This window comes from Heterodontus francisci, chromosome 18, assembly GCF_036365525.1.
Source record: "Heterodontus francisci isolate sHetFra1 chromosome 18, sHetFra1.hap1, whole genome shotgun sequence".
Classification (NCBI taxonomy): Eukaryota; Metazoa; Chordata; class Chondrichthyes; order Heterodontiformes; family Heterodontidae; genus Heterodontus; species Heterodontus francisci.
Window position 1 is genome coordinate 66,571,419 of NC_090388.1, and position 20,281 is coordinate 66,591,699.

A 20,281-nucleotide genomic window follows, 5' to 3' on the forward strand; every position below is an offset into this window, starting at 1 on the left:
TGGCAAAAGAACCAAAGGTAACATGTCACACAGAGAGTTGTTGTGACTGGGAATGCACTGCCTGAAAAGATAGTAGAAGCTGTTACTATTGAACCTTTCAAAAGAGAATTGGATAAATACTTGAAGAGAATTAAAATTACAGTCCAATGGGGAAAGAGCAGGGGAGTGGCATTATTTGGAGAGCTCTACTAAAGAGTTAGCACAGTCATGATGGGCCAAATGGCCTATCTCTGTGTTATAACATTCTATGATTCATTCATAGGTAATTCACATCCTGTCTCGCCATTGCCCAGGGAATGAAACCTTTTTCTTTCCTACATCGACCGGGAGTTTGTTCAGTACATAATGAGAAAATTAACTGTCAGCAATACAAGTAAACTTAAAAGATCCACTGGGAACATTTCTATTCACATCCGCTCAGTTTAATCTGGATTGTTATGCTGCCTCAAACCTGATTCTGTTCTTCTCATTTTCCTTCCAGTACATTTGATACAAATCCATAGGAATTGATGGTAAGCTTGTTAAAAAAAAATCTTTTCAGGAGCAGAGTGCCAGTTACATTTTCTGTAGATTATTTTCAAGACATAAAACATTATTCAGGAGTAAGTGAGCGTCAATGTTAGTCATGCGCAGCATTTAGCAATATGTATTAATATTAATTAGCTATAGGAGGATTGTAAAATGTAGACATTGTATGGAAACCCATCCATGTCAGGTCTCAGCAACATTCAAATTGGCATTACCTTTTCAAGGACTTGGAATTTGCGTACTTTTATATAACTAGTAGTTTTCAAGGATTCAGAAGAGATGGTAGAGGTTTGAGAGAGATGTGGTAAGAATGGAACAAGTCAATAATGTTAAAAGTGTTCCACGAGCCAGGCAAAAAATCATGACTTGATTTGGGTTATGGACACATTTAATGTATTACAGACACTATTATTCATGAATTTTAATATTCTCAATCATCTTGGACAGCAAAGGAATCCTGGATTTTTTTCTCGGCAGCCAATCATCTCTTTATACTAATAGTGTGAGCAACTCAAAGATTTATTTGTCACCAAGATAAAGGTTGACAGGACAATCCCTTCCCTTAGCCACATCTCAGGATGAACCAGACATTTCACAACCTCGACATTCTACAGTATTCAACTCCAAGCTAAACGTCCAACCCCATACGTCACAAAGACCGCCTGTTTCCATCTCCATTACACTGTCTGCTTCAACTCCTCTTCAGCCTGTCTGACAATGAATCCCACATCCATACCGTTGTCACCTCCAGTATTCCAAAGGTTTCCCTCAATCCTAGGTAAACCTAATCTCATATAAAACTGCTGCCCATATTCTATGCTGCAACATCATTTCCTCACTGCCCTATACTAGCTCCCTACTTCTCAATGTCTTAAATTTAAAATCCTGATCCTCGTGTTCATTTTTTTCTATGGTCTGGTCCTTCCTTGTCTCTATAACCTCTGCCAAAGGTACAATGTTTGGCCCTAAGCTCTCCATTCCTCTAACTCTGGCCTCTTGTACACTCCATCTGCCCCAAAACTGGCAGCAGTGCGTTCATCCACCAAGACCCCACAATCTGGAAATCCCTCTGCCTCTTCTCATCTTTCTCCACCTATCAGATCCTCATTAAACCCCAACTCTTCAACCAAGCTTTTCATTACACCTCTGAATATCTCCTCCTTTGATTTGGCGGTCCATGTTTTCTCCTTATGAATTTTAATAAACCACAGCTCAAATTTGAAGTCATGAATCGTGAGCAGTCATATCACATCAATGGCAATTCAACCGTGATTCCAGCCAGGTCTGCCAAGATCCATCAAATTATATTCTGTTCTAAGTACAGGACATTTTATAGGTGAAACCCCCTTGGAATGTTTTTTCTAAATGCTAAATAAATGCAAGATGCTGTTATTGACTTTTAATGTATTAGTAGGCTTTCCGCTCTGCTAAACCACCCCTCCATGCTCTGCTCCAGAGTTTGATGTTGAGTCAACTGCATATTTCCTGGACTCTACACTGCAGCTTCCATCAGCCTCCGATTGGATCAGGCCTGTCTAACCCATCACGTTCACCACAATGCTATTAGGATTCCAAAGCTTAGATTATGAGGACAGATTACATAAATTAATCTTGTATTCCTCGGAATATAGAAGGTTAAGGGGTGATTTGATTGAGGCTTTCAGAATTTTGAAAGGAATTGATAGGGAAATAAAGAGAAACCATTTCCACAGGTGAGGGAATCTAGGACATAACCTTAAAATCAGATCCAGGCCATTCAGGAGAGAGTCAGGAAGCACTTCTTCATGACTGGGTGGGAGAAGGTGAAACTCCCACAAAAGCAGTAGATGCTAGCTCAAATAATAATCTAAAATTTGGGATTGATCGATTTTTGCTGGACATGGGTATGAAAGGATATGGAGTCAGGGTAGGTGGATGGAGTTAAGACACAGATCAGCCATGAGCTCACTGAATGGCGAAACAGGTCAAGGCAAATGGCCTACTCCTATTCCTATAAATGAACCACATTGATCTCTGCCTGCCTGATATTAATTAATTAATTAAAGTCGTTAACTTTCCAGACAGTGATACCTCAGCAACTTTCCCCATGATTCTCAAATGATTTCCCCACAGTTTGTCATCTTTCTCATCATAATCAAACTCATCACTTTGCTCTTTTCCTGGGCTAGTTCTAGGACTGTCTCATTAGAAATGAGACATTAAAGCAAGGCCCCATCTGCCCTCTCAGGTGGAAGTAAAAGATTCCACAGTATAATTTGACAAGGAGGAGAGGTTCTCCTGGCCAATATTGAACCCTCAACCAAATCTCTAAACCAGATTGTACATGTTTCTGAGTGCGCCACCTCACCCTTCAAGACTTTGTTTCTGGATGCCACCTGACCCTGCACTATTTCAGTGTGTTGCTTTTATTTTTGGTCCGTTTATTATTATATGTGTGGCAACATATAAAGTCCTGCAAAGGTTTGGAGAACATGGAGCCAACAGGACTTTCAGGTCGCAACAAAGTCACGAACACACTTGGGGTAAAAGCCGCCAAGGCTCTCCTTTTTTTGGCCACCGGTTGCAGGGCTGTGTCTGAGAAGCTGGGGCACATAGCCTCTCCATTACAGAGAGGTTGGCACCAGGTTAAACTTTTCATTCTTACAACAAAACAGTAACTGACAACACCAAGTATACATACACACCATGTGTGTGTCCTTCAGGGAAGGAAATCTGCTGTCCTTACCTGGTCTGGCCTACATGTGATGCCAGACCCACTGCAATGTGGTTGACTCTTAACTGCCCTCTGAAATGGTCCAGCAAGTCACTCAGTTCAAGGACAATTAGGGATGGGCAATAAATGCTGGCCTAGACAGCGATGCCCACATCCCATGAACGAATAGAAAAAAAATTATACAGTCATTTATCTCATTATGATTTGTGGGATCTTACTGTGCACAAATTGGCTGCCATGCTTCCTACATTACAAAAGTGATGACACTTCAAAAAGTACATCATTGGTTGCAAAGTGCTTTGGGTAGTCCTGAGATTGTGAAAGGTGCCATATAAATATAAATCCTTTCTAAATTGTGCTCGTTTTCTGATGAAAGTCCATAGTCGTCACACTCAAATCACCCAAATTAACAAACCCACCTTGATTCTATGGAATCGGACCACATCTCCTACTTTGTAGATTTTAGGAAGTAGATCAACATTCCCACTGAAAAGCACACAATTGAGTCTTCCATTAGAAGGATCCACTATGGTCACCGTGGAACAGAAATCTGCAAAAGTGCAACAACATTCAGTTTAAAGGTTGTTGAACAGAAATACATAGAATTTCTTTATATCACATTAATAAGTGTGTAAGTCTACACAAGATAAACTGTTTCCTCTGGTGGAGGAGAACATGATAACCTTAAAATGAGAAATAGTTGTTCAGAGATGATATCAGGAACCACATTTTCCACACAAAGGAAAGTGGAAATCTGGAACTCTCTTCCCCCACAAAGCTGTTGAGGCTGGGTGAATTGAAAATGTCAAAACTCAGGTGGGTAGATTTTTGTTCGGCATGGATATTAAGGGTTACAGAACCAAGCTGGGTGATGGAGTTAAGGTACTGATCAGGCTTGATCTAATTGAATAGAACAAATTCGAGGGGCTGAATCGCCTCCTCCTGTTGCATGACCCAAAGACAATCACAATAAGTTGGACATTTCAGCTCTCATAGAAGCAAGAAGTCCAAATGAATATATATGTAGACTCTGACCGAGTGGAAAGGGACTAATGCAGCTAACAAATTGATGAAGTTCCTCCCTGCTACCCCCCACCTCATATGCTTAAAAAGATGAGATAAGTCAGGTCGAACATTTTCTTTTACACAAAGGGTAACAAAGTAGGTTATCAGGGAAGACCATACTTTAGTCAGGTTCAAAAGGTAAATAGATGTGCTACCAGAGAAAGTGACGGAGGGATGTGCTCAGAAGGTTGGTACGGAGGCTAATATCAATCATGAGAGAGATAGTTTCGTTTTGCCAAATGGCTCTCTTTCTGAGCCTGAAAACTCAACTAACTGAGTTACTCCACATTCCACTCAACTCTTCAGTCTGTCCATTTTCAATTTTCTTTCATGCTATGTGCTGGAATGAAATCTGAAACACGACACTTTACTTGAAACTTGACAGCTGCCTCATTGCGTCTCAACAGCAGGCTAATCGCAATACACATCATGCAGTGCCCCCAACCCCCCACCCCCAAGTCTCAATCCAAACACCAGATTATTTCGTGCTTGTAACTTGAATGCCTGCTTTTATTGAAAAGTCCATGGAAATTATGAGAGCTCTGTATGACAGTTTCTATGTTTTGTTTTATAAACTAATTAGTTAACCTGCTTGTGCCTGTCTGTTGCACGAATCTCTGGTGGCTACATCTCATTAAAATGTTAAAACTTGGGACTGTTTGTTGGAGGTGACTTTTCCTTTACAAATGCCAATTACCAAAATGGTTCCATTCCTACTCTAATATTCAGATCGCAAAATGAAAAGTGCTGTTAAATGTACAATCCCGTATGCTGGCCTGCCACCGTGCTAATAAACACATGTATCAAAATATTTAAAAATTTCCAGTTTGAAAGTCACAGGCTCAAAGTTAAAATGATACTTCCATTTTAAAATACATTTTCTTAAGCAGCACCCTGAATTGTAAACACACTAAGTTTTTGTGCAGCCATTGGTAACTGCTGTGTACTCTGTCCTTATGGGAATAATGTGCTGGTAAGATCTTGAGAATTTTAGTTTCTTAAAGACTCTGAAGTTTACATTTCTAGTCATAAGGTCACACATCACTCAGAGATACATATATTTTACATATCGTGTCCTGCTGCATGCAGATTCACAATGTACTCATATATGTTATAGTTATAAGAATCATGTTCACATCACATTCACCAAGATATTGGCGGGTGAGTATATTTAGGTAGCACTATGCATCAGAAGCACTGAGATTGCTTCTTGTTAAGTGGCTGCAGGCCAACCAGGAGGGAGGCAGGGTTGGGGCATGCCAATTACTGACCAATAATGGCAGAGAGGAAATAGCATTTTTATGGTGCATTGTAAGGGATTGGTAGTTCTTTGTCTCTCTGGGATGGAAGGGTACGTGCGGGTGATATACAGGAATATATTTTGGCTTGAGCTTTCATTTGGATTGATGCACATTCCACATGTTTAACCCACGTCAGTTCATATGTATCTTTTTACCGTGAATTGTTAGAACTGGCTGAAGTTGCATATTGTAGGTAGCTCCCCTCCCCGGGCAGCAGGCTAAGAACAAACTGGCAAGGTCTAAGGGGATGATGGGACAGCTGGAGACTCTAAGTGGCTTGGTTCTTATATTACTAGTTTTACTGAACATTACCACTGAAGGTTTGAATTCCACAGACATCGGCTATTCTCTTTTCTCTTCTTCGACTCATTTTATAGATTTCACCCTATCCTCAGCCTTTTGGTTCACTCTTTCCTAGATTAAATAATTTGGCAGGAGAATTGCTCCGAGGTCTCTCCCAGTGTAACTCCCTAACTAATCACTTGACTCATCCTCCCACCAGGGAATCACCTTGCACCACTCACACTGTCACCTCTCTTCATGTATGTGGATTGTCAATGGTGTGAACCTGCATTGTCAATACTATAACACAATGGCAAACCAATGAATGATATCAACAGTCTAACCTACAGACTGTGCACTATAAGCACTGCCCTAAGTAAAATGTTGTTCTTTATTCATACAGATAGGTTATGAAGATTCCTTAGTCCACACTAAACTTCAGATATCAACAAAGATACTTGAGAGAGTAACAGTGTTATCAACAAGAATGAGAGAATATTCTCATAGAGTTTACAAACTAGTACAAGTTTGTAACTTCCACAATGTATATTTCATAAGCGTATTGTACTTGCTCCCAATAGACCAATGAAACCTGGTCCCAGAATAAATTAATTTCCACTTTGTGAAGAGGAACAGCAGGAAGTCATTGGATTAACCTTTTGAATTTTAATGCCTAGGGTTTTTGTGTCTACTTCTAAATGACAGCTTAACATAATAGTGCCTATCCTCCTGCGTTAACTGCTTACTGCTTGACAAATGTATCCCCATCTCATCAGACATTAGAACTCATGGGATCAATTACATACGTAACGTCATATATTAAACAACACCTTTATTTTTAAATTAAACATCAGTATTTCTTAGCTCTTGTAATAAAGTTCAATTTTAATTTGCTCCCATTACTCTTTTCAGTACTGGACACTAAGTATAATATTTGAGAAATTTTGTGAGGTGAGGGTCCTAATACAAAGCCTTGCCAGCAGTAGCTGAAGTGGATGTTACAGTCGTGTGTCTAATTTTCCAATGTACATTTGCAACGAGCAAGTTTCAACACCCAAAATAACTATGGGTTTGCCTAAGTACACGCATAATGACTCAAAGTAATTTCGTGGTATTGACCTCCGTAATATTTCATTGCATCCTGAAGGCTGGCTCTATCACTTTATGATGAACTTGCCTGCTCTTTGAAACAGTGCCATGCAATCTTCTATATCCACCAGAGAGGGCAGACAAGGCCCTGTTTAACATCTCATCCAGAAGATCACACCTCTGACGGAGGAGTCCTCCCTCGATACTGCACTGATGTGTCAGTCTCGATTATATGCTTAAATTTCTGGAGTGGGACTTGAACAAGCATCTGACTTAGAGGTGAGAGAGTACTAGCATAGCCCCACGGATGACATAAAGCTCAACATCTCATGTGTGACCCTTCCTCAGAAATCTTGATGAAAGGTCCCACACAGAACATAAACTTTCCTCTTTCACATGATGACTAACTGAACTGTATATTTCCAGCATTTTCTGTTTCTAAGATCTTTAATGGGTTTTCTTTGTGCCACTGTTAAATATTGATTGGATCATAACAGAAGAAATGAGCTGTCACTGTGTAGGTATGGAATCATTTGCTAATGGGTACTCCCTTAGGGAAAAAAGTGTTTGACAAACACTTGTTCGTTCTTTAATGGTGTGTACTATCTTTAGATATACTAGAAACATAGGAAGAGGAATAAATCATTCAGCTCCTTGAGCGTGTTCCACCATTCAATGAGATCAAAACCGATCTCACCTGCCTGGTCTCCACAGCCTTTTATACCCTTGTTGAGCAAAAATCTAAAAATCTCAGATTTAAAATTAATTGAGTAAGCATCTCCTGCTTTTTGTGGGAGAGTGTTCCACCCTTTGCATGAAGAAGTATTTTCTAACCTCTCTCCTGAATGGCCTGGCTCTGATTTTAAGGCTTTAAGGTGGTGTCCCCTTGACCTAGTCATCCCCAGCAACAGAACATGTTTTTCTCTATCCACCCTACCAATTCCTTTCAAAAATCCTAACAACCTCAATCCAATCACCCCTTAAGATGCTGTATGCCAGGAACACGTCTAATTTATGTAATCTCTCCCAGTAATTTAACCCTTAGAGCCCTGGTAACATTCTAGTACATGTGCGCTGCACTCCTTACAAGGCCATTATATCCTCTCTGATGTGCGATGTCCAGAACTATACACAGTAATCCAGATGTGGTCTAATCATGGCTTTGTATAGCTACTCTAAAACTTCCTTCCCTTTATATTTAGGCCATCCTGTTACAAAGGTCAAAATTTCCCTGGTCTTTTTGATTATTTTTTGCACCTGACTACAACAGTTTAATGATCCGTCTTCATGGATCTCCAAATCTCTTCGGAACTCCATTGTTCTATGCTTTTCACCATTTGATACTCAGATCTGTCCTTTTCCGGTCCAAAATGGATGACCTCACACTTAGCTGTATTGAAATCTATCTGCCACAGTTTTGCCCACTCACTTAATTTATCAATGCCTTTTTGTAATTTCATGCCATTGTCCACACTATATACTATTCTATGAATCTTTGTGCCATCGGTGAACATGGATATATGGCTCTTTATTGTGTTATCCAAGACATAAAGCAATAGAGTGAACAGTCAAGGGCCAAGCACAGATCTTGGTGAAACACCACTAGTCACTTCCTTCTAATTCGAGTGCATATTCATTATGCCTTTGTCTTCTACTGCCCAGCTACTGCCATATTACATCTGGTGTCCTGAATGATATATTCTGGCCAAGCACATTTTCATTCAATCAGTATCTTTAAAGATGGAATGCTAGGTATTTCAAGCTGTACCTGTCAGCCGATTGGGAAGAGGGGAAAAAAAGGTCCCTAGAATGTGAGTTAAATAAAATTCATCAAAATATCCTACTTCAATTTTTTTTTTTAAATCTTTGCTTAATTAGTTGCACACTATGAGGGCAATCATTTCCTTTTCTGTGCCAGTACTTATCTGCACACTTCAGTAGTAAAAAGAAATGAATTAGACTGGCATCATACTGCACAGCGTGTGAAAACCTGCCGATATTGGCCAGCTGCCAAATCATTTCAAAAGCTGTCATTAGACTCATTTCAGACGGAGGTCAGTACCTCTATGGTGTAGCTGAAGCTTAATTTTTGGCAATTCAAATATCCATAAAATTGGAGACGCTTCCCGGCTCTTACCCTACAAAGTGCTTATTTCCCACCCATTACAATTTAACCTTTGGCGTACTATGGATGAATTTACATGCCCGATAGGTTATTGGTGAATCTATTTGGCTGTTGACAGTTCTACCTGTTTTGACACAATTTTGACCTGCTCGTGTTGAGTGACACAACCCCGTCAACATTCAGTATCTGGGCTTTACAATTGCTGAACTATCAGGTTTTCAGCCGAAGAAAACCCAACTCGCTTGGAAACTGCTCTCATCTTCGAAATGGGCTGTGGAAAGTATTATGAGAGTACTTTTTTTGTAAAAAATGTTTTAAGGACTTATAATTGAATTATGGACATTGATTCATCTGGAATCTTGAAGAGATGCTGAACATTGTGATTTTTTAAAAGAAGTCACTAGAAGGTTCCTAGATTTGGCTTGTAAACAAGTTTTACTGGAAGGCACCTGACTGTGGATAATCACCCAGCAGGGGCTGTTTTAGACTAGGGAAGATATTTACAAAGAAGTTACAGGCCAAGATTTATAGATGTCAGGAGGCCTGACGTCTGGACTGTTTATAGTTTCAATTTGAGCTGCTACAAAAGACAGTTGGTTTTTGCCTGCCAAAGAAGACGACCCAGCTCTCTCTCCCTCCTGAAATTAAATCCTGCACACTGTGTCAGTTTCCTATTTCCAACTGTATTTGAAGAAACCTTGTGTATCGAATGTGTGGGAACTGAAACCTTGTTGCGCATTTCTGCTGTAAGACCTATCTGAAGTCTCTGCAGTTACATTTCTTGGAAAGCCTACCCAAACTGATCTTCAGCATTGCCTGGAAGATCCCAGTGACAGCCGTCTATACGCATTTGGGACCCCAAACCAAAACCAAGGACAAGTATTCTGCCTAAGTGTTTTTTTAAATTTTCTTTGTGACAGTGCTATAAACAAAAATCCCTTTTATTTTTCTGGTTAACCGGTGTATGTATGCCTGTGCGCACGAGGGGCTAAGATAAATAAGGGGCTTTAATATTTCAATCTGTGTGTGTATGTTTTATTTCATTATTGGTTAAGACTTGTTTTATAATAAAATGATAGTTTTGTTGTTCATTAAAGAAACCTGTCTGGTGGGTTTTATTTTGGGAAAAATATATGATTGACCGTATAGGTGAGTGGAAAAATTTAAATATATGTTGTGACTTGTGGAGAAGTGGGCCGAGGATAAACTCCTCCCACTTCGGTCGTAACAAAAGCGTAACAGAAAAGAAACAAGCAAATTAAATTGTAGTAAAGACAGATGAGATGAGAAAGTAAAATTACAGTTAAAAACAAGGGGTGATTTTAACCCTAATCAACCAGTGGAAATTGGGTGGCTGGGCAGTTAAAATCACCTAGGTTATTTACCCACAGAAAAGCGGCTCAGATCTTGCTGACTGCAGTTTCCAGTCAGGCTTCTGAGTGGTGTGCGGAGCCCATCTTTTAAATATGCAGATTAGGGTGATGTCTTTGGCACCCAACTGCCATTTTAATTTGGTGACCTAGGTGTGAAGCACAATTGAATTTCCTGCCAGGCCAACCAAGCGGGGAATTGGACTGGCCCAGAAGAGGCCCAAAAAGGTAAGTTTGTTAAATGTAAAATTTGTACTTTGCTTGGAACATGGAGGAGCAGCTCTACTCTTCAGGGCCCAACAAAGAAAGCTTAGACCATCCCCCACCCCTCCTCATTGAATAACTCTGGCAGCTGATCCTTTCCAGGCCTCAGACAGCAAGCTTCCGGAATAGGTGTGATTTAAATGAGGCTTGGGAGTTAAAATCTCCCAGGCCTCATTCCTGGAGCAGCAGATGTGTTTCCAACCCACTGTTACACACACTCTAGAAACCAGACCAGAGTTAAAATTGGGCTGGAGTTGTAAATGTAGTAACACTCTAACCTCTATGCCAGAAAGTTGTGGGTTCAATATCCCAACCAGCACTTGAGCTCATAATCCAAGTGTGATGAAGAAGAAGCGGTGAAGCCTGCTCGAGACATGACTAAATTTTGGATAAAACAGATGAAAATGAACCACCAGTTAAGTGTAAAGTAAATCACCACCATCTTTCTTTTGCATTATGCAACAAGAGACTGTTACAGATCTATGCATCTTGATATCAATGAATGTGGAATACACGCAAGGAGTAGGACTTTGCAAGTCTATGGAAATAATGTTTGAATTATTTCTGTTTTCAGCAGTCAATATAGTGGTTTTATTGCTTTGGATACCTTGAGATGTTTTATGATGTATCCTTAAACAAAACAACATCTGCCTACTAATTTATCTTGGCTCAAATTCAGAGATTTCCCAACTTACCTTGGGAGCTTTAAAGAAAACAACTCTGAAAACAATGCTACTTTGAATTGTACCAAAGAGATCAATTTTTTCCGAAGGAATTCATACTGTAATGAGATACAGCTCACTGCTTTTGTCGAAGTCCATGGAAGATTTTCAAGTTACTAAGGTTATGCTACTCCTCCAATATTACAGCAGAGTTCTTGCTCCAGCCCCTTTAAGTACTTACCTCAGGGTAGATAAATTAAATCTCATTCAAATGTCGAAACCTTGAAGTTAATGAAGCGATGGTTAGAAGAAAGCAAAATGGCATGTTACCCAGCCAATTCCAAAGGCTCTTCTGGCCACTGGCTCAGGTTGAACTGGACTGTTTCAACAGCAAAATACTGTGGATGATGGAAATCAGAAATAAAGAGAGCAAATGCTGGAAACACTCAGCAGCTCCAGCTGGAGACAGAATCAGATTTATGGGTTAATCAGGTCATCTTCGGAACTTGTATCGACCTGAAACGTTAGCGTCTGTGGAGAGAGGAACAGATAAGGCTGAAGCATTTGCAACAATCTTCAGCCAGAAGTGCCGAGTAGATGATTCATCTTGCTTAGCAATAACCTGCTCAGTGACGCTCAGTTTGAGTTCCGCCAGGGCCATTCAGCTCCTGACCTCATTACAACCTTGGTTCAAACATGGACTCAAGAGGTGAGGTGAGATTGACTGCCCTTGACATCAAGGCAGCATTTGACCGAGTATGGCATCAAGGAGCCCTAGCAAAATGAAGTCAATCAGGGGAAAACTCTTCGCTGGTTGGAGTCATACCTCGCACAAAGGAAGATGGTTATGATTGTTGGTGGTCAATCATCTGAGGTCCAGGACATCACTGCAGGAGTTCCTCAGGGTAGTGTCCTAGGCCCAACCATCTTCAAATGCTTCATCAATGACCTTCCTTTAATCATAAGGCCAGAAGTGAGGATGCCCACTGATGATGACACAATGTTCAGCACCATTCGCAACTCCTCAGATACTGAAGCAGTCCGTGTAGAAATGCAGCCTGGTCAATATCCAGGCTTGGACTGATTAGTGGCCAGTAACATTCACAGCACACAAGTGCCAGGTAATGACCATCTTCAACAAGAGAGAATCTAACCATCTCCCCTTGACATTCAATGGCATTACCATTGCTGAATCCCCCATTTTCAACATCCTGGTGGGTTACCATTGACCAGAAACTGAACTGGAGTCGCCCTATGAATACCATGGCTACAACAGCAGGTCAGAAGCTAGGAATCCTGCGGTAAGTAATTCACCTCCTGACTCCCCAAAGCCTGTCCACCATCTACAAGGCACAAGTCAGGTGTGTGATGGAATAGCTGCAGTTCCAACAACACTCAAGAAGCTCGACACCATCCAGGGCAAAGTAGCTCGCTTGATTGGCATCCCATCCACAAACATTCACTCTCTCCACCACCGACGCACAGTGGCAGCAGTGTGTACCATCTATAAGATGCACTGCAGCAACGGACCAAGGCTCCTTTGACAGCATCTTCCAAACCCACAACCTCTACCACCTAGAAAGACAAGAGCAGCAGATGCATGGGGACACCACCACCTGCAAGTTCCCCTCCAAGACACACACCAGCCTGACTTGGAACTACATCGCCGTTCATTCACTACCGCTGGGTCAAAATCCTGGAACTCCCTTCCTAACAGCACTGTGGATGTAGCTAACCCACATGGACTGCAGTGGTTGAAGAAGGCAGCTCACCAGCACCTTGTCAAGGGCAATTAGTGATGGGCAATAAATGCTGGCCTGGCCAGCGATCCCACATCCACATAAACGAATAAAAAAAAAGTTATGTGTTTCCAGCATTTCCTCTTTATACCTCAGGCTATTTGCAACCTCAGCATCCTATTTGGCTCTGAGCTGAGCTTCCAACCCCATATGCTCTATCATAAAGACTGCTGGCTACCATCTCTGTAATATCATCTGTCTCCACCTATGCTTCAGCCCAGCTGCTGCTGAAACCCTCATCTATGCCTTTGTTACCTCCAGACACGACTATTCCAATATACTTCTGACCCATCTTTCATGAACTTAAGCTCATTCCAAAACTATGCTGGCCATATCCTAACACACATTAAGTCTTTGTGCTCGCTGACCCACATTGGTTCCTGGTCCGGTCATGTCTTGATTTTAAAATTCACATCCTCATGTTCAAACACCCTGAAGCCTTCACTCCTTTCTATCTCTGTAACCTCCAGCCCTACAATCCGCCTAGATCCTGCGCTCCTCCAACTATGGCCTCTTGCTCATCCCCACTTCCTTTGCTTCACCATTAGCGACTGTGCCTTCAGACATCCAGGCCCTGGTCTCCAGAATTCATTACCTAAACCTCTCTGCATCTTCACCTCTCTCTCCTTTAGTACCTATCTCTTTGACCAAGCTTTTGGTCACCTGTCCTAATGTCTCCTTTGTGTCAATTTTTGGGTGAAGACGATCATGTGACGGGTTGAGATGTTTTACTACATTAAAGATGCTATATAATTGCAAGCAATTGTTGCTACACTCTAGCAGCTCATTTAGAAAAACTGAACTAATTCAGTGATATCAAAGTTTCACCTCAAACAGAAACACAATAACTGATATCCAGAGTTGTGAGATAACCCTGGTGAGATTCATCCTCTTCATTGACCTGGAGTGATATTTAGAGCAACTGAACAAGATGTGGTTCAAAAGTTTATCAGCACTATTTATTCCACCACTGCAAAGACAACCAAAGACAACAACTCAAAGAAATAATAACTAACCTTGCAAGAGTTGAACCAAATGCAAGAATTAAGTTAAGTACAAAGATCTGGAATGGTCAGAAAAGAAACATTTCACACAGAAAAATATACATAATTGACGACCTAACAAAAACACTTCAATTGGTTTGTTTTGTGCTTGTAGGCATACCACTGAGTGAATGAACCGCATGAACAGTCTCGCTGGAAACAAATGAAGGTAATCACAAGACAGCAAATAACTTTCACAGTGAATGATACTACAGAGACCCTCTTTGTATTAGGATCACTGCTGTATTTCACCATGTTCTGCCATGGGAAACAAACAAATCATTTTTATTGATGCATTAGCATTTCCACCATTAGCCCTCAGCAATTTGCAAATCAAATAAAGATTTAATACAGCAAGCATTAATCAGCTGGTGTCACATTCTCATTAAATAGTTAATAGTTTATGTTTTTATGTGAACTAGAAAACTCCAAGTCAGGTGGAAGCTATAATTTGCTCAGCTGTTGTCCAATAGCAATACAATTATGCTCACAGGCAGTTTGCATCAACTCCCAGGATTGCACAAGTTGACCACAAGCCAATAAACTGCAAGAGGCAGCACTGGATCCAATTCACAGAAGACAATTGCAATGGTGAAATATAGCTGATGCAGTGCAATCTCAGCCAACTGATACAAAGTTGCAACTTAAAAATGAGGCATCTTTACTTGGTCTGTGCCACTAGGGACATCCAAAGATCTGCATTAACTCCTCGGTGCAGCTCTCACTCCTGCTTCCCGTGAATGACATTTAGCAGTTCTGGATATTAGGTGGAGCGCCAAATAGATCTATCAACTTTCAAAGGAAGGATAAATTGGTACTGATTGGATCATTCACCATAACCTACTGCTAGCCAATAGCCAATCACAAAGCGGTATATGCAGCATTTTCTTTTTGGGGGTGGGGATGTGGAGACAATGGCGTAGTGGTAATGTCACTGGACTAGTAATCCAGAGACCCGGGCTAATAGTCTGGGGACACTGGCTCAAATCCCATCACAGTAGCTGGTGGAATTTAAATTCAATTAATTAATAAAAATCTGGAATTGAAAGCTATTCTCAGTAATTTTGACCACGAAACCACCATCGACTGTCATAAGGAAATTTGCTGTCCTTACATCGTCTGGCCGACATGTGACTCCAGACCAACACCAATGTAGTTGATTCTTAACTGCCCTCTGAAATGGCTGAGCAAGCCACTCAATTGCACAAAGACCGACTCCACAAATGTTGAAAAGGAATAAAACCAGACAGAACACCCGGCATCGACCCAGGCACCGGAAACAACAATGGCAAAACCAGCTCTGTCAACCCTGCAAACCCCTCCTTTCGAACATCTGGGGGCTTTATGCCAAAATGGGAGAGCTGTCCCATAGACTTGTCGAGCAACAGCCTGACATAGTTATACTCATGAAAACATACCCTACACCCAATGTCCCAGGCACCATCATCACAATTCCTGGTTATGTCCTGTCCCACTAACAGGACAAACTCACTTGAGGTAGCAGCATAGTGGTATACAGTTGGGAGTGAATTGCCTGGGAGTCCTCAACATTGACTCCGGACCCCATGAAATCTCATGGCATTAGAAGGAAACCACCTGATTACCACCTACCGCCCTCCCTTAGCTAATGAATCAGTGCTCCACCATGTTGAACACCACTTGGAACAAGGACTGAGGGTGGCAAGGGCGCAGAATAGACTCTGGGTGGGGGACTTCAATATCCATCACCAAGAATGGCTCGGTAGCAAAACTACTGACCAAGTGGCCGAGTTCTGTAGGACATATCTGCCAGACTGGGCCTTGTGGCAGGTGGTGAGACAACCAACAACAGGAAAAAACCTACTTGACCTCCTCCTCACCAATCTACCTGTCGCAGATGCATCTGTCCATGACAGTATTTGTAGGAATGACCACCGCACAATCTTTGTGAAAATGAAGTCTGAGGATTGCTTCCATCATGTGTGGCACTACCACTGTGCTAAATAGGATAGATTCAGAACAGATCTAGCAGCTCAAAACTGGGCATCCATGAGACACTGTGGACCATCAGCAGCAGCAGAATTGTATTCAACCACAATCTGTAACCTCATGTCCTGGCATATCCCTCACTCTACCATTACCATCAAGCCAAGGGACCAACCCTGGTTCAATAAAGAATGCAGGAGAGCATGCCAGGAGCAGCATCAGGTATACCTCAAAATGTGGTGTCAACCCAGTGAAGCTACAACAGAGGACTACTTGCATGCAAACAGCGGAAGCAGCATGCAATAGACAGGGCTAAGCGATCCCACAACCAATGGATGAGATCAAAGTTCTGCAGTCCTGCCACATCCAGTCATGAATGGTGGTGGACAATTAAACTAACTGGTGGAGGAGGCTCCACAAATATCCCCATCTTCAACAATGGGGGAGCCCAGCACATCAGTGCAAAAGAAACGGCTGAAGCATTTGCGACCATCTTCAGCCGGAAGTTTCGAGTGGATGATCCCTCTCAGCCTCCTCCTGAGGTCCCCAGCATCACAGATGCCAGTCTTCAGCCAATTTGAATCACTCGACATGATATCAAGAACCGTTGAAGGCACTGGAGCTGCAAAGGCTATGGACCCTGACAACATCCCGGCTGCAGTACTGATGACTTGTACTGCAGAACTAACTACTCCCCGAGCTAAGCTGTTCCAGTACAGCTACAACACTGGCATCTACCAGCAATGTGGAAAATCACCCAGGTATGTCCAATCCACAAAAAGCAGGACAAATCCCATCCAGGCAATTACTGCCCCATCAGTCTACTCTCCATCATCAGCAAAGTGATGGAAGGTGTCGTCGGCAGTGCAATCAAGCGCCACTTAGACAGCAACAATCTGCTCAGTGATGCTCAGTTTGGGTTTTGCCAGGGCTACTCGGCTCCTGACCTCATTACAACCTTGATCTAAACATGGACAAAACGGCTGAACTCAAGAGGTGAGGTAAGAATGATTGTCCTGATATCAAGGCAGCATTTGACTGAGTGTGGCATCAAGGAGTGTTAGCAAAACTGGAGTTAATGGGAATCAATCTCCACTGGTTGGAGTGATACATAGCACAAATGAAGATAGTTGTGGATGTTGGAGGCCAATCATCTCAGTCCCAGGATATTGCTGCAAGAGTTCTTCAGGGTAGTGTTCCAGGCTCAACCATCTTCAGTTGATCTATCAATGACATTCCCTCCATCATAAGGACAAAAGTGGGAATATTCACTGATGATTGTATGATGTTCAGTACCATTCACAACTCCTCAAATACTGAAGCAATCCCTGTCCACATGCAGCAAAACCTGGACAACATTCAGGCTTGGGCTGATAAGTGGCAAGTAACATTCACGTCACACAAGTGCCAGGCAATGACCATCTCCAACAAGAGAGAATCTAACCATCTCCCTTCACATTCAACAGAATTACCATTGCTGAATCCCCCACTATCAATATCTGGGGGTTACTATTGACCATAAACTGAACTGGAGCAGCCACATAAATACCATAGCTACAAGAGCAGGTCGGAAACTGAGAATTCTGTGGTGAGTAACACACCTCTTGACTCCTGAAAGCCTGTCCTCCATCTACAAGGCACAAGCCAGGAGAGCGATGGAATACTCTCCACTTGTCTGGATGAATGCAGCTCCAACAACACTCAGGAAGCTCGGCACCATCCAGGACAAAGCAGCCCACTTGATTGGCACCCCATCCACCACCTTAAACATTCACTCCCTGCACCACCGACGCACAGTGGCAGCAGTATGTACCATCTATAAGATGCACTGCAGCAACTCACCAGGCCTCCTTCCACAGCACCTTCTAAACCAGCGAACTCTTCCACTTCGAAGGACAAGGGCAGCAGGCACGTGGGAACACCACCACCTGCAAGTTCCGCTCCAAGTCGCACACCATCCTGACTTGGAAATATATCGCTGTGCCTTCACTGTCACTGGATTAAAATCCTGCAACTCCCTCCCTAACAACATTGTGGGTGTACCCGCACCAAATGGACTGCAGCAGTTCAAGGCAGCAGCTCACCACCACCTTCTCAAGGGCGATTAGGAATGGGCAATAAATGCTGGCCTGGCCAGCAATACCCACACCACACGAAACAAATAAAAAAAAATTCCAATCCTCTTTCTGAGTAGGTGAAGCTTGAGGAAGAGAATGTGCAAATGGGATTGCCAACACCCTGTCAACCATTCTCCTTAATTCCCAATGTTATTAATAGTAGATAGATGACAATCCATGCCAAATCCTATTTCCAAGGGCAGGTGAAACCATTAATCCAGGTGCCTGTGATCATGAAAGCATTAACCAAGTCCAATCACTGATTAGCTGAACATCACACAGGATAAGACAGGGGCAGAGTGAATGCAACTAAAAGAGAGCCAGTGACGATGATCCAGAAGAGCCAAGCTTCTCCAGTAGTCAGGGTTGATAAATATACAAAGGCATTAATCAGCAGTAATGATGCAGGTGCACATCAAGTCTGTTGGCATACATACCAAAAGATTTAATTGTATTAACCACCAGTAAACAGAGAAAAAAATGATTCTGCCCTAAACTTCCTTTCATGCTTCAAGTGTCAGACTTTGCATATCAGTGTTTTCCACTATTGAACGGAAAATTAATCTTTGGTTTAAGCTATATAATAATTTGGATATATCAGAAAGACTTTGTTACACTTTATGTTACAAGGGGTGTCAGAAATTAAGATGTAATTTATTATAACTGTTGCTCTGTTCGCTCATGTATGGAAAACAAATCAGCCTGTTCATTTATATTTGTCCTCATATCATTGCAGTCTTCATTAGCTTTCTGTTAAGAAGATAGGAGAAACAAACACGATCGTAAGTGTGAGATTACCATGTCCAGTTCACATAACAGGAGGTTTTCAATAATATAAACCCCAGATCATGCTATTAAATAACTAGATGTTAAGAAACAAAGGATAACTCCTGATAATAAGAGGCATGAAGTCCACTTACAGGACAGAAAGATGACACTGAACTCAAAACAATATCTAGTGCAAATTTCAAATTTATAATAATTGTGAAATACCCTACCCGAAGTGGAGCTGACCCATATGGATTGGACCGTCCCAGATTTGTTCCCTGATTTGGATTGAATTAGCTGAGCTCACCTGAGCAGTGATGTGGGTTAGTGTTGGCCGGAATGCTCCTGTGATGGTGAGCAGAAAAGTGTGCTACCAACCCGACCACATCCTTTCCTAACATTTTCCAAACTGTCAGTCAGCTGGCTTTCTGGTGACAAGGTCAACTGCTCAAAAATGGAGGACATGATATTTCACAGGTCAAATAAGAGAAGTCCACTCCTTCAGATAGCGGAAAGCAGGTTTCAGTTATCCAGGCATAACTAATATCCAAATTGTCACATCTGTACCCCAAAAAATAGCCTAATCTTTCCCCCATTCTGCAGCTTATACACAAGTTTGAACAGGTAGAATAACCTGCCTATTTCACGGAAAGCAACTTGCAGTATCAGTACAAATGCCTTTGCCTCTCTCCTTTTTCTAGACCCTGGCCACTTACAACCAGTCATAGCATCTCTACATGTCTCCTAGCAGGGAGGCATCTAAGGTAATGGTTCCAGCTTAGGGCATGTTAAAGCTCATGATCTGCAAACATTAGCACTGGGCAGTACTGCTCCAGGCAGTCGCTGCCTGAGACAATGAGCCCAATGGGTTTTGAGTGAAAAAAGAGAAAGACGAGCACTGATATAGCGCCTTTCACAGCCACTGGACATCTCAAAGCGCTTTGCAACCAATGAAGTACTTTTGAAGTGTAGTCGTTGTAATGTAGGGAGGTTAAACCTCACCTAATGTCTTTCACCATAATATTTGGTTGGATACAGTAGTGAGCCCTGTTCTTTCATCTTGCTACACATCCTCCCCTTCACAGATCCTTAGAGAATACCAGTGGGTGCCAGAAATACTGCACAGGATCACGATCTTTCGTAGTTTGGAGTGAAGCCTGTGTTAATCTGAAAATGCCATTTGGCCTCTC

At 42.0% G+C, this 20,281-nt stretch overlaps 1 protein-coding gene across 3 annotated transcripts in view; it reads right to left on the reverse strand.

Annotated features, from left to right (window-relative positions):
- The window catches only part of pot1 (protection of telomeres 1 homolog), a 399,782-nt gene that overhangs the window by 129,389 nt on the left and 250,112 nt on the right, over positions 1–20,281 (reverse strand). For all 3 annotated transcript variants that reach the window (XM_068050910.1, XM_068050911.1, XM_068050912.1), the window contains exon 8: positions 3,661–3,791. In XM_068050910.1, coding sequence (XP_067907011.1) covers positions 3,661–3,791 — 131 coding nt within the window. The remainder of the gene's footprint in view (positions 1–3,660; positions 3,792–20,281) is intronic.